Source organism: Chiloscyllium punctatum, chromosome 3 (genome assembly GCF_047496795.1).
Source record: "Chiloscyllium punctatum isolate Juve2018m chromosome 3, sChiPun1.3, whole genome shotgun sequence".
Classification (NCBI taxonomy): Eukaryota; Metazoa; Chordata; class Chondrichthyes; order Orectolobiformes; family Hemiscylliidae; genus Chiloscyllium; species Chiloscyllium punctatum.
In genome coordinates this window covers 59,173,452-59,188,565 of record NC_092741.1, presented here as the reverse complement: position 1 = coordinate 59,188,565, position 15,114 = coordinate 59,173,452, and the positions used below count along the sequence as shown (strand labels likewise).

General features: G+C 39.7%; 1 protein-coding gene across 25 annotated transcripts in view; it reads left to right on the top strand.

Annotated features, from left to right (window-relative positions):
• The window catches only part of eya4 (EYA transcriptional coactivator and phosphatase 4), a 621,540-nt gene that overhangs the window by 587,483 nt on the left and 18,943 nt on the right, over positions 1 to 15,114 (top strand). For 21 of the 25 annotated variants that reach the window (XM_072553780.1, XM_072553791.1, XM_072553781.1 and 18 more), the window contains 3 exons: positions 2,173 to 2,287; positions 5,637 to 5,758; positions 12,187 to 12,287. In XM_072553780.1, coding sequence (XP_072409881.1) covers positions 2,173 to 2,287; positions 5,637 to 5,758; positions 12,187 to 12,287 — 338 coding nt within the window. Of the gene's footprint in view, positions 1 to 2,172; positions 2,288 to 5,636; positions 5,759 to 12,047; positions 12,149 to 12,186; positions 12,288 to 15,114 lie in introns of all 25 variants that reach the window. The other 4 variants (XM_072553807.1, XM_072553800.1, XM_072553797.1 and 1 more) reach the window with 1 other exon arrangement.

Below are 15,114 nucleotides of genomic sequence, written 5' to 3'. Positions count from 1 at the left end.
CCTTGTCACTCAAAACATTCTACAGTCAAAATTCCACTATACTCTAACAAACTTTTGCAAAATTCAAATCTATGCTCTGTTAATGAAGATCTTTCTGTTTAGAACAAACTGCAGGAAGAACATTTGTCTATCTAAGTGAAATTTAAAGGAATAGGGATAATTTATGGGATTTGTCAAAATTAGGGACGAAGTTTAGCAAAGAGTTGTAGTGTTAAAACGTAGCTGAAACCGTAAGGACACTTTGTTGAAGCTGATGGGGCAAAGCATTTTAAAAGGTAGCCAGCTCTTTTTGCATAATGGTTCATCTTTTCTCTTAATCATGTGTCTTGCACTGATGAACATTTGACCACAAATAAGCTGTGTTAATTGGTTGAAAGCAGCATTTTTCATTTTTTTAAATTAACAATAGATTGATGATGTTAATAATAATAATAATGACTTACAAAATACTGAAAGAGATAGGCAGAGTAGATACAAATAAGATGTGGTCCTGGTTGAAAAGTGTCAAAATGGTGCCATAATTTAAAAATAAGGGGAATGCCATTGCATCTGAGATGAGGAGAATGTGTTATACTCAGAGGGTTGTGAACGTTTGGAATTCTCTACCACCGAGGGCTGTGGAAGCTCAGTTTTTGAGTATGTTTAATACAGCGATTAAAATATTTCTGATTACCAATAACATACAGGGTTATGGGATGGAGGGGATAAAAAATCGTTGAAGTATTCAATCAGCCATGATCATATTGAATGGCAGGGCTGAATGGGTTATTTTTGTTCCTGTGATTGGTAAATGATGAGCGCAACCTCTTGCTACGTGGCTCAAACTGTAGGCAACTTTATTTTCAGTTTTTCACTTACTTACACAGCACTCGTCAGAAAAAGAGTTGAAGCAAGTTGTAGGACTTATGTTGAGAGAGGGGATAATGAGGACACTTTTGTACTCAACTTAGATCATTTCCTTGTATGGCAGGAATATCACTCATTCAGGTTGGGAGTTGCAGATTCTATATTTCGAATTCTGTAGGCCACCGATTATGTACTTTCCCACTGAAAGAGAGAGGAAGGGTATTTTGGTGCTAACGATGACAAGGGGAAACAATAAAAGCAACAAATGCTCCCCTTTCATATCATTTTCACCATTCATGCTGCACTGCATTGCTATGATATAATTCACATCAAATATGGAACCAACTGCACAAAATATTTATCCAGGTTTCTGGCATACTCCACAATTGTTATGGACATTGAGGAATTGAATGTTCCAAAGGTATAGTTGGCTTGAGGCAGAGATTTTACAGAGGTGAGCTAACTCTACCCCAGTACCCCCAATTATATTATCACCCTCTTAATGTGATCATTCACCATTCACACAATGTAGCATCAGTAACTCATCGGAATTATAAACAAAAGCAGAAAATGATCATTGTTTTTGAAAAATGACTTTAAATTTCCACTACATTATAGAATAGAGTATTCTAAAAAAGTTTTAGCTGAACTTTAGGTCCCTTAAACTGGTCAAATTAACCCAGGTATCAAGCTTCCAAGTTCATTAGAAAATGAAAGGAGAGAAAATCATTGTTACCATATGGATGATTTTCACATATGTTCTCCTAGATCTCATTGCTGGTGCTGACTTGGAAAATAAAGACTCTCAGAGTATTAAACAAATATGTCGTGGCTTGTAACTGCCCCTATGTCTCTGCTGTTGAAGTGTCCCACACTTATCTGTGTTGTCATGATTTGGAGATGCCGGTGTTGGACTGGGGTGTACAAAGTTAAAAATCACACAACACCAGGTTATAGTCCAACAGGTTTAATTGGAAGCACACTAGCTTACGAAGCGACGCTCCTTCATCAGGTGGTAGTGGAGGGCTAGTGTAAATTTTTGCTGTAAATTCTGTGTTACGATCAAGCCCTCCACTATCACCTGATGAAGGAGCGTCTCTCCGAAAGCTAGTGTGCTTCCAATTAAACCTGTTGGACTATAACCTGGGTGTTGTGTGATTTTTAACTTTATCTGTGTTGTGTAATTCTCACATATACTGTCTGTAACTAGCCTGTGACATCTGTCACCCAAATACAACCAGATCAAACTTTTTGCTGTCCTCGACTTTTCCTTCTGGAAGAGATCTCACTGTATTTCTAAGTGTATTTTCTTGCATTTAATTTTAGGGCTTCTTGGTCCAGCAAAAAGAGATGCTTGGCTTCAGTTAAGGGCTGAGGTTGAGGCTCTGACAGACTCGTGGCTGTCAAATGCACTTAAGTCATTGTCAATCATCAGCTCCAGGTAAGATTTACTGTTAAATAACTCATCAGCAATACTGTTTAAATCAGGACGCTCTGACACAAAGGTTTATTAAAGTGTAACTGTCACTCATGCCTGAAGCTTCAAGGACACAGTCACATCATTGCTTCGTGTTCAGGGCAAAATGATGATTTACACTGTCAATCATCGTTTTACCCATGAAAATGAGTAACAGCATTCTCACCTTTTCAACATGTTCCAATAAATTACATGTGAATTGCATTGAGGTCATTAATTGCCTGGATGAAGATCAAGAGGGAGACTAATGAGAGAAGCAATGTACTAGTGTTATTATTGTTAGACTGTTAGTCCAGAGACCCAGGTCATGTTCTGGGGTCCTGGGTTCAAATCCCACCAATGGCAGATGGTGGAATTTAAATTCAATTAAAAATCTGGAATTAAGAGTCGAGTGATGATCATGAAGCCATTGTCAATTGTTGGGAAAACCGACCTGGTTCACTCATGTTCAGGAATCTGCCATCCTTACCTAGTCTACATTTGACTCCAGACCCACAGCAATGTGGTTAACTCTTAACTGCCCTCTGGCCATTAGGGCTGGGCAATAAATGCTGGCCTAGCCAGTGATGCTGTCATTCCCATTAATGAATATAAATTTAAAAGTAGGCTTAATATAAAAACATATTTTATATATTTTTAACTTTTTTTATTTTTACTTTATTTTATATTTATATATACATATATTTAATATTTTATGATTTTAATTTTAAAAATTCCCATATAATAGGATATTGGAGGCAATAGTTACATAACTATAATGCAAGCAGATCAGGCAAGGAAGATTGCTAGCCATAATCAACTAAGGTCAAACATGAAAGATCACACATCCATACTAACGGAGGAAAAAGAATCCTAGAAAATAACATGTATGTAACAAAGATGGTCCACGTTTCCTTTCAGTTAAATTAATAGTCAGCCAAACAGATAGCCTCTGTTATGGGATGCAATCCTCCTGATCATCCCTGGGTAGATTTTCATCGTTATTTCTTGGATATAATTGTCTTTGAGAAGCTAGTGGTAGAACATAGAACATAGAACAGTACAGCAAAGAACAGGCCCTTCAGCCCACGATGTTGTGCCGACCATTGATCCTCATGTATGCACCCTCAAATTTCTGTGACCATATGCATGTCCAGTAGTCTCTTAAATGTCCCCAATGACCTTGCTTCCACAATTGCTGCTGTCAACACATTCCATGCTCTCACAACTCTCTGTGTAAAGAACCTACCTCTGACATCCCATCTATACTTGCCTCCAACCAGCTTAAAACTATGACCCCTCGTGTCAGTCATTTCTGCCCTGGGAAATAGTCTCTGGCTATCGACTCTATCTATGCCTCTCATTATCTTGTATACTTCAATTAGGTCCCCTCTCCTCCTCCTTTTCTCCAATGAAAAAAGTCTGAGCTCAGTCTACCTCTCTTCATAAGATAAGCCCTCCAGTCCAGGCAGCATCCTGGTAAACCTCCTCTGAACCCTCTCCAAAGCATCCACATCTTTCCTATAATAGGGCGACCAGAACTGGACACAGTATTCCAAGTGCGGTCTAACCAAAGTTTTACCACTTCAGGAAAATAAAAGCCCAGTGTCGTTAGGATTTGGAGATGCCGGTGTTGGACTGGGGTGTACAAAGTTAAAAATCACACAACACCAGGTTATAGTCCAACGGGTTTAATTGGAAGCACACTAGTTTTCTGAGCGTCGCTACCACCTGAAGCGTCGTCCCACTACCACCTGATGAAGGAGCGTCGCTCCGAAAGCTAGTGTACTTCCAATTAAACCCGTTGGACTACAACCTGGTGTTGTGTGATTTTTAACTTAGTGTCGTTAGGGACAGTGTTGTTCTAAATTAGGATGTTATGTGACTTGGAAGGGAATCTTGCAGCTGATGGGATTGCCATACATCTGCTGACTACATTCTTGAGTGGTGGGTTTGGAAGGTGCTATCAAAGGATCCTTGGTGAGTTGCTACATCGGTGAGATGTTACACACTGCTGCCGTTCATTGTAGATATGCAACAAAACACACTAGCTATTCTGCAAAATGAATGGCCTGTTCATTTGTTTCTTGAGGGTGTGGTTGGCTGAGGAAGCAATGGGTCTCAGGTATCAGGAGCACACTCTATTCTTCTGAGAGAATACCGTAGGACCTTAAACAATTTATAATTTTTTTAATGGGATGTGGGTGCCGCTGGATAGGCAAGTGATTATTGTCCATTGCTACTGCACTGGAGATGGTAATGCTGAGCTGCCTTCATGAACCATTGCAGAGAAATCAGACAGAATATCTATTCAACATCACATACAAAAGACAGCACCTCTAATAATGCAGCACTCCTCCAGTATTTCACTGGAGTGTCACTTCATATTATAAGCTCAAAGCCATGTCCTCCTGATGCAGAGTAATGAATGCTTCCATTTGGCAAACCAGCTCTGTTATGATTTTGGTATGATATTGTTATGTTTGTAACATCTTTAATTCCATTCTGTTGAGCCAACACAACTTAACGTCCAGTCCTGACTGAAGTTCACATACTAAGTGGTGAAGTTTTAATGCAAATTGATCACATGAAACTGAAATAATTCTGTTTCTCACTATGGATTTCCAATTAGTGAAAGATCAAACTATTTTCTTTTACATCTTGGAAATTATATTACTGATTTTCCATCCATAATGTATGCAGCTCTGTCTTGAGCCAATCAGATTTGAAACACTTGAAGCCCACTGACAGAGAGCAGGTACTTGACAGAAGTATGAATCAGGTGGTGCAAAAACTGCAACTTGCATGAGCTCTTTTCTCTAAACAAATTGGTATTTACAGGTCAATAGAAAAGGCTTGAAGTTAACTAAGTTTAGGCCAGAATGCACCTTTTCTGTGTAACCTGCATCACAAGAATAACTTTAAAAAATACCATGGTCCTACAAATAATAAATTAAAATAATAGCAGATTTAGAAGCTGAGAAATCTGCCATGTTACCTCAAAAAGTACTGTCGATATTTTACATCAACTCAAACAACCAAAGGCAGATTGCAGATACAAATGGGCCGAGTGGCTGCCTCCTACCCTGTAACGATGATGTAATTCTGAGTCTAAGTCTAAAGTTTCATTCAAATAATGATTGCCTCAGCAATACAGCATTTTGTTACTACTGCATTGAAGTGTAACAACGTATTGTGTGCTCAACTGAGACCTGAACCTAAAAGCAACTCTGCCAAGTGAGACAAACTGACAGTTAATATTGTCAACAATTAATACTCTTTCATGTGACAAGGAAGATTACTCATTTTGTTTTTGTCTCTTTGTGTGTTGCAGGAGTAACTGTGTTAATGTTTTGGTAACTACAACGCAACTTGTGCCAGCACTTGCCAAAGTCCTATTGTATAGCTTAGGTGGTGTTTTCCCTATTGAAAATATATACAGTGCAACCAAAATAGGTAAGGATCTATCAGAATATCTTGTAATATTATAATCACTGAGCTATATTTGAGATTAAGGCATTTAATTGAACATAATGATATACTTTGGTTACCAGAACCGACATTTATTTGGTCAGTATCTAGACATGAATACCCTATCCATAGAGCAATTAATAATTTAGTAAAGATTTTTTAATATTGTGTTTAGTTTAACTTTATTCTAAATGCGTCAGAATGGTTATGTCAACTATAAATAGCTCTCTGTAAATCGATGAACACATTCCTCCAATGAAAGTTCAGGGGAATGGGTGGTAGTGAACTCCATTAAAATAGCGGGGTGTTATCTTCCTTAACCAGAATAACCAATTCCCAAGATACATTGGAGGCATCGTGGGAACCCATGAGAATGCAGAGTAGGACAGGCAGCAAATACACCATTAACCAATCACCTTTTGATTGCCAGTACCACCAATCCTTTGTCAACACTATCCCTTTATCCAAAATAATTATTGCTGCCATGATGTTCACCACTATGCTGCCATACTCTTTCCAAGCATGGACCCTCAAGTTCATTCAGGAACTCAGGCCACCCAGTGCATAAGACACTGCACTAAAGAAATTCCCATAGAATTCATTGTTCGGTGAACAATGCATAAGGACATGCATGAAACAGCATCAGGCTTACCTAATAATCAGGTGTTAACCTGCTGAAGCTGCAACCCAGGACTACTCACATGCCAAACAGCAGAAGCAGCATTCAAAAGATAGAGGTAGACGGACAAGTAAGTGATCCCACAATCAACAGATCAGATCTCAGTTCTGCTGTCCTGCCACATCCAGTCATGAATGATGTTTAATGGTTAAAATTCTAAATGGAAGTGGAGGCTCCACAAATATCCCCATCCTCAATGATGGGGCAGTCCAGCGCATAAGAAACATTTACCACCAGCTTCAGCCAGAACTACTAAATCAATAATCCATTTTTACATCCTCTAGAAGTCCCAGGCATCCCAGATGCTACTCTTTAACCAATTTGATTTAGTCTATCTGCTATTGAAAAATAGCTGGAGGCTGTGGATGCTGCAAAGACAATGAGCCCTGAAAACATTCCAGCAATAAATTGAAGACTTGTGCTCCAGAGCCAACCATATCCCTTGCCAATCCATTTCAGCTACAGTAACTGACATCTATCCAGCAATGTGAAATAGTTTCTAGGTATGTTGTTTCCACAAATCCACCTAATCAAATAATCAACCTACTCTTGACCATCAATGAAGTGATGGGATGTGTCATCAGCAGTGCCATCAAACAGTGCTTACTCAATGATACTTATTCAATGATTCTCAGCTTGGGTTCCGATTGAAGCAGTCAGCGTCTGGTCTCATGACAACTTTAATCTAAACAGCTGAGCTCCAGGGATGAGCTGAGAGTGTCTGCACTTGACAACACTTGGCTGAGTCTGATATGAAGGATGCCCTAGCAAATCTAGAATCAGGGGAAAGCCATTTAGAGTCAAACTTGGTACTAAGGAAGATAGTTGTTGGAGGTCAGTCATCTCAGCTCCAGGACATCGCCCCTGCAGGAATTCCTCAGGATAGTGTCCTAGGCCTATCTTCTGCTGCTCCCTGAATAACCTGTCCCCCATCATAAGGTCAAGAGTGGTCACTTAGAGGTTTCCATTGACAAGAAACTAGCTGGACCAGCCATAAAAATACTGTGGATCTAAGACCTAGTCAGATGCTCGGGATTCTGTGGCAAGTAACTCACCTCTTGATTCCTTAATGCCTGCCCATAAGGCACAAAATGAGATGGAATACATTCCAGTTGCCCGGACATGGCCAGCACCAACAATTTCAGCAAGTTCAGACATCATTCAGAACAAAGCAATCAGCTTGATTGGCACCCCATCCACCACCTCAAACATTTACTCTTTACATCACAGTGGCAGCAGTGTATACTACCTATAAAATGCACTGCAGCAACTCACTGAGGGTCCTTCCAAACCTGTAACCTCCACCACCTGGAAGGACATCTACAGCCCATGCATGGGAATACTACCATTATACCCCTCCGAGCCACACCAACTTGTCTTGGAGCTATATTACCATTCCTTCACTATCACTGGGTCAAGATCCTCAAACAGGACTGCAGTGGTTCAAGAAAGCAGCACGAACCATCTCCTCAAGAAAACTAGGGATAGGCAATAAATGCTGGTCACGTCCTTGAAAAAAATAAGTGTTTTTTTTTCAGCTATTAGGTTAGATTTACTACAGTATGGAAACATACCCTTCAGCCCAACAAGTCCACACCAACCCTCCGAAGAGTAACCCACCCATATCTATTCCCCATATTTATTCCTGACTAATGCACCTAACACTATGGGCAATTCACCTGACCTCACAATTTTGGTCTGTGGGAGGAAACCTGAGAACCCAAAGGAACCCCACGCAGACACAGGGAGAATGTGCAAACTCCACACAGACAGTCACCCAAGATGGGAATTGAACCTGAGTCCCTGACGCTATGAGGCAGCAGTGCTAACCACTGAGCCACCGTGTTGCCCTTATTGACTGTATTTGAAAATTGTTATTTATTTAAAATTACTTGAATGGGGCTTGTTTTAAAGCAGAAATAATTATGCCCAGTTGCATTATTTACAGTTAGTATTTTGTTAAAGAAGGGCTGTTTGCCACTAATTAGTATTCATTTCAAATCCACTGACTCCTACAGCTATCTCAACCCTCCCTGTGTCTGCGTGGGGTTCCTTTGGGTTGTCAGGTTTCCTCCCACAGACCAAAATTGTGAGGTCAGGTGAATTGCCCATAGTGTTAGGTGCATTGGTCAGGAATAAATATGGGGAATGGATATGGGTGGGTTACTCTTCGGAGGGTTGGTGTGGACTTGTTGGGCTGAAGGGTGTGTTTCCATACTGTAGTGAATCTAACCTAATAGCTGAAAAAAACGCTTATTTTTTTCAAGGACATGACCAGCATTTATTGCCTATCCCTAGTTTCTCTTGAGGAGATGGTTCGTGCTGCTTTCTTGAACCACTGCAGTCCTGTTTGAGGATTTTGACCCAGTGATAGTGAAGGAATGGTAAAATGTAGAGGACCCAGCACCGATCCTTGTGGCACTCCACTGGTCACAGGCCTCCAGTCTGAAAAACAACCCTCCACTACAACCCTCTGTCTTCTATTTTTGAGCCAGTTCTGTATCCAAATGGTTAGTTCTCCCTGTATTCTTTTGCCCCAGATCCTCATCCCCCTCCCAGAGCACCTTCCCATGAAATTATAAGAGGTATAACACTTGCCCATTATATTCTCCCTCCTCAATGTGCAAGGATCCAAACATTCTTTCAGATGAAGCTGTGATTTACTTGTACTCTTTTCAGTCTCTTTATAAATGTAGGTTGGTGAAAACATTGCAGAACACATCGCTCAGTCCGCGAATATAGCCCTTACATTCGGTGCAGACCATGTCACTATACCACTTTGTTCTCATTCTCACATTTCTGTCCAAGTCAGTGTTCCAATGAAGCCGAGTACAAACTCGAGGACCAGCCTGCTATTTTTCATTTAGATCCTTTACAACCTTGTTGACTCAACATTAATTCAACAACTTCAGACCATGATATATACTGCAGCCACCACCAACTCCACCATCCCCATCCCCATCCCCAACAAATGTCTGTTTAGCTGTTCATGATAAGCCAACCCCAAACCAGTAATCAACCAAGTGAATCTCTTTTGAATTGCTTCCAATGTCATTATATCCTTTTTTAAATACAGGGACCAAACTGTACTCAGTTTTCCAGGTGTAGCCTCACCATTACTCTGTACAGTTGTCACAAAACGTCTCTGTTTCTGAGCTTCAAACACCCAAGCAATAATTTCTTGCAGCACCTGCAGACTTACATTTTGTGTTTTATGCAAAAGGACACCTAGATCCCCCCGTGCTGTGTAATTTTTTGGATTCTTTTTCCATTTAAACAGCAGTCTCCTATTTAATTCTTCCTACCAAAGTGCATAACCCCATAATTTTACTGCATTAAACTCCATCAACTCGGGGGGTTTTTTTGCCCATCGCTCAACCTATCCATATCCTCTTGCAGCTTCCTTACGTCATTATCAGAACGTCTTCACACCTATTTTTATATCATCTGCAAATTTAGAATCATTACGCTCTGCCACCTCCAAGTCATCAGGTAGATGTTAAATAATTTAGGTCTTAGGACAAATTTTTGTGGCCCTCTACTATTTACAAGTTTACAACATGAAAAAGACACAGTAGTCAGAACTATTTGTCATCCATGTGTTAAACAATCCTCAGTCCATGCTAATGCCTAACCCCTAATACTGTGAGTTCATATCCCTGTGTGTAAACTTATATGTGACACTTCATCGAACACCTTCTGAAAATCCAAATACACTTCATCTACCAGTTCTACTTTATCAAATCTTAATAAATTTGTCAGATGTGATTTTCCTTTTCCAAAACCATATTAACTCTGTTCGATTGTGTTCAGCTTTTTTTAAAATTCATTCATGGGATGAATGCATTGCTGACTGGGCCATCATTTATTGCCCATCCCTAATTGTCCTTGAGAAGGTGATTATGAGCTGCTTCTTCAACAATGTATTCCATTTCTAAATATCCTGATATTTCTTCCTTAGCACTGATCTGTAGCATTTTCCCAGCGATTGATATTAAGCTAACTGTTCATCCACTAATGCTCCCTTTAGTTTATTTTCCCAGTTTGTTTTAGATAACTCTTTCTTCTTGGCTCTGTAATTGCTCTTATTTACATAGAGCTCACTGGTGTGAGACCCAAGTTGCTTTCACCGAAACTGCATGTGAATTTCTACTATGTTTCAAACACTAAGGTAAAGGTATAGTCACCACAGTCTTACCAGATCACAGAGCTGCTTACTCATTAGAGAGAGATGACTGGTGGTAGTTTGACCTGATAGTCACCATGCCTCAGGCACGGGGATAAGTTGAGAAGGAGAGTTCCTCAAACTGTTGATGTTACTTTGCATCACAAACCAGCTGTCCAACCAACTGAGCTAAGCATAACACTATAACTGTGTGAGAAATTGATGTGAAATTGTTTGGTTGTTACTCCAGTGGAACATACTGAGTTTGCAGGATCCTTGCATATTAAACATTAGTATTATGCATTTTAAAATTGTTTTTAAAGATTAATAAGACAATATTAAAAGAAGTTAAACTCTATCAAGTCTTCAAAGTGAAACAAGTCAGGGGAGAAATTGAACCTTGTGGCACAATTTAATGGATAAGAAACATGAACTCCAATGCAACAAAGTCCAATCTTGGAGGCCAACATTCTTTCCACAAAAGCACCTAAAGAAACCTATGTACTGACCTCCCAAAAAAAGTGCTCAAAAAGTAAACGTGGAATTTAAAGCAAGAGTATTGTGGAAACCAAATTCAACCTTAAGAAATTCTTCCAATACAGAAACATCGAGAGGTTATTACTGCTATTCCATGAGAATGCTACCAAGTGAAACTACGGATAATGTTTGCCTAAATTAGAGGGAAGAGGTACTTGTTATAAGAATCACTACTTGCATTCAAAAAATTCAAGAGTCTTCACCACCACTTCCTGAGACCTGTTATCATATTTCTACCAGTGGCCCTGGCATGCTGTAGCGTTTTGGGTATTATAAGGTGAACTGAAATGAAAGTTGGCTGGTGTAAAATGGGATGTTGATTCACTATTGCCCAAAATGCACTATGATCAAAAGCTAATTTCATCTCTGGTGTGTCAATGCCAGCTGAAAACAGGAACCAACTGTCACGCAGCTCCCTACCAGCATTTACTGTCTCTCCACAAAGGAGAATAACCATTTAGACACAAAAAAAATCCATTGACAGCATTTGTGCACCAGCATGATTCAGGTCCTGTAGGTAGAAGGAGAAAAAGTAAATAGGAAAATTTGGAACATTGAGAACCCCAGCTTTTAAAACTGTCAGCCTACACGCAGTTAACAATTGGATCGAAGATCCTTAATGGGGAAAAGATATGTCTTCAAACAATCTGTTGATCTATTCGGGAAGTGATAAAATAGTGACAGGTGACAGACTGAGCTACACCATTAATTTTGGTTTGAGGAAGATGAAACCTAAAACAGCTGTCTGTATTCAAATGAATAGAGGATATCATAACCTATCATTCTTAGTTTTTTGCCCAAAGGTAATTTGAGCATGTTCCCAAAAGGCAGATTTTAATGATATGCAGTATAGTAAAACAAATTGAAAGGCTGAGCCATGCATTGTTTTTCAGGCAAAGAAAGCTGTTTTCAGCGTATAGTGTCCAAATTTGGCACTAAAGTTACTTATGTTGTCATTGGAGATGCCCGAGATGAAGAGCATGCCGCTACTCAGGTAAATTCACCCTGAACTCTTCCTCATTTATCTTCCAGGCAAAGAAAGTTGCTTTGAACGAATTATGCAAAGGTTTGGCAGAAAAGTAGTATATGTTGTTATTGGGGATGGTGTAGAAGAAGAACAGGCAGCAAAAAAGGTAACAAGTCTGCTAAATATTGTTGGTGCACCATTTAGATCTATTATTCTGGGCTTTGCTTTGTTTGAATTTATGTGATGTTGGAAAAGATTTTTCCAAGTGTGCATTAATGTATTAGCTTTAGAGCATGATGAGACAGCACTCTGAAAAAGTCACTTTGTGAAGTAGAATTAATTAAATGAACCTTATTAGATAATAGATTTGATCTTAATTTTAAGGTGGTGGTTAACTGCTTTCCTTTCTTGCATGGTTTTTAAGAAATGGTGTGTGTCCCTTTATATGACCTTTCATGGATCAAAAAAGGTTTCTGCATGCTTTAAGTACCAATTGTGATGTGTTTTTTGTCAAGGATTATATCATTAGAAAATTTACACAATGACATTACAAAATGCAACATCCACAGTCATCTTTTGGATGAAAACATGTTAATTATGCAAATATAAACATTAGAATTTCTTAATATTTTAAATCTGCAACCCACAGGACCATGTATCAGAGAAGATCTTCTAAGGACTAAAACTTTAATGCAGATTAAAGTTGACTGATAATTTGAAGATTAATTGCTCAGTACCTAGAGGCCCAGTTGCTAATCCATTCACTATATGTTGATTTAGATGGTCTTGGATGTGTTTTGTTTTAACCAGTTACTGATGGAAGGTTTGGATAGCATAATAATCAATGAGGTCCTGCTTATCTCATTTGAATTAGCAGTCATTGCAATGAGACAAATTATAAGATTCCAGTGGAAAAACATGGATCAAAGTCTGGTCTATTTATTTCATTCAATTTTCAATTCATGTCAATGTTCTGATGAAAAACAGACTGGACTTTGGTTTTCCTGTTAAACAGGCAGAATGAGACAAAATTACAGCAGCAAAACACATGCTGTACAATAGTGCCTGAAAAATGTCCAATCCAAAATTAGATTGAAACATTTTACACGTGTCCTCTGCTGCTGTAAGTTCCTCTCTAAAATCCTCTGGTAATGTTTCTTTGAGGTGGTACAGTAACAGAATGGACATGAGGGTGTAACTGGAGTTTAGATCAGAGTGATGCTGGAAAAGCACAGCAGGTCGGGCAGCATCCGAGGAGCCCTATGAGGATGTAACTGTAAGAGTGACAAATATGGTGATCCATAGGTGACAATGGAGTAGCCTCAGTCTTTGCAGTTGTTCCAAAGATTTAATGTTCTCACAGTTGGATCAGAGCAGGGACTGCAGGGAGGATGAGCATGTTCACCACTGCATCATGGTACAGTGGGCTATTCAAATGGGGGGAGCAAAAAGGAATATAAAGTTGGGAAGAGAGACACTGTCCTCTCCAGCCCAAAACATCAGTCCTGCAGGCTGTGTAGCTTGCCCCATGCTAGGATGAAGGACATCTTCCGAGGCTGGAGAGAAACACTAAATGGGAATGAAAAGATCCAGTTGTCTTGGTCCATGTGGGTACCAATGTTATAGGTAAAACTAGAAGTGCACTGAAGTGGCAGTTCTTCTTAACTAAGAAAGAGGGAATTGAGTGAGTATGAGCATCCAGAAAAACTAAATTAGAGAGCTGAACATAATGGTGATAATATCTCCATTATTATGTGGCCCATGATCAAACTGCTGTAGGATAAATACGATCAGAGGCTCATGGGTGGAAAAGTAGGTTTAGATTCATGGGATATTGGCATCAGTATTGGGGGAAGGAGGGAGCTCTACCTTTGAAACAGCCTTCGCCTAACTATTGCTGAAACCAGTGGACTGGTAAATTATATCTGTAGTGCTGTATCTTTAGTTTTGAACTAAATGGATAAGAAATTGTATAAATGAGGTTTGAAAACTTAAAAGAAAAACGACAAGGTAATAGTGGAGGGTAGGTCTGCAGGTAGTGATAGGCTTCTCCACCCCGATGCTGAGACCCTTCGAGTCCCTTCGCCAAGCCATCACCGCTGGAAACGACTCGCTGTTCTTCGGCGCCATCCCACCTCCACCAACGCTGCCGTCACCATGAGTCTGGGCAGGGCGACCACTTCAATCCAGCTACCTCCAGTGCTGATGGGTCCCATACTGGGCCCAACCCACCTCCAACGCCACCATGAGTCCACACTGGGCACCTCGCCACTGCAAATGCCGTCCTGCAACCGAGCTCTGAAATGTTTTCCCACAGACTGGAAATATCAACCATGTTTCTGCCACAGTGAAAGGGCAATAATGTTCATATCCTTGTGAAAGGTGTAACTGTCTGCAAATCCTTCCCAGACAGCTCAGTCAAGCAGCGCAGGACCATTATTCAAGGATATTTGATATTTCAGGAATACAGGAAGAATGGAAAAGGGAAATGAAAGGAGAATTTAGTCCCTAGCTATTCATGCTTCCTGTACAGAAGGACTTTCATAGTCTCACCCATGACATTCTAGTAGTGAGAAATGAACTTGGATCAGAGAATCAAAATGTAGAATCATTTTGGTTGGAGGTAAGGAATAGAAAATAGATATTTCACTGGTGGGAGTGGTTTACAACTGCCTGACATACTTACACTGTACAGTGCAGTATAAAACAATAAATAATGGGGGTCCAACGAAGATATGGCAATAATCATGGGAGATTTTAATTGTCTGTAGATGGGACAAATCAAGTTGGCAAAGACAGTCTGAAGAGTGAGTTTATAGAGTGTTTTGGGAGAGTTTCTTAAAACAATATGTTCTGGAACTAGCAAGAGAACAGGCTATTTTGGATCTGGTAATATGCAATGAGAAAGGATTAAGTAATGAACTCATAGCAAGAAATCTTCTAATTAAGAGTGATCATAATGTAATAGATTAACTACTTTAAAATCTTGAGCT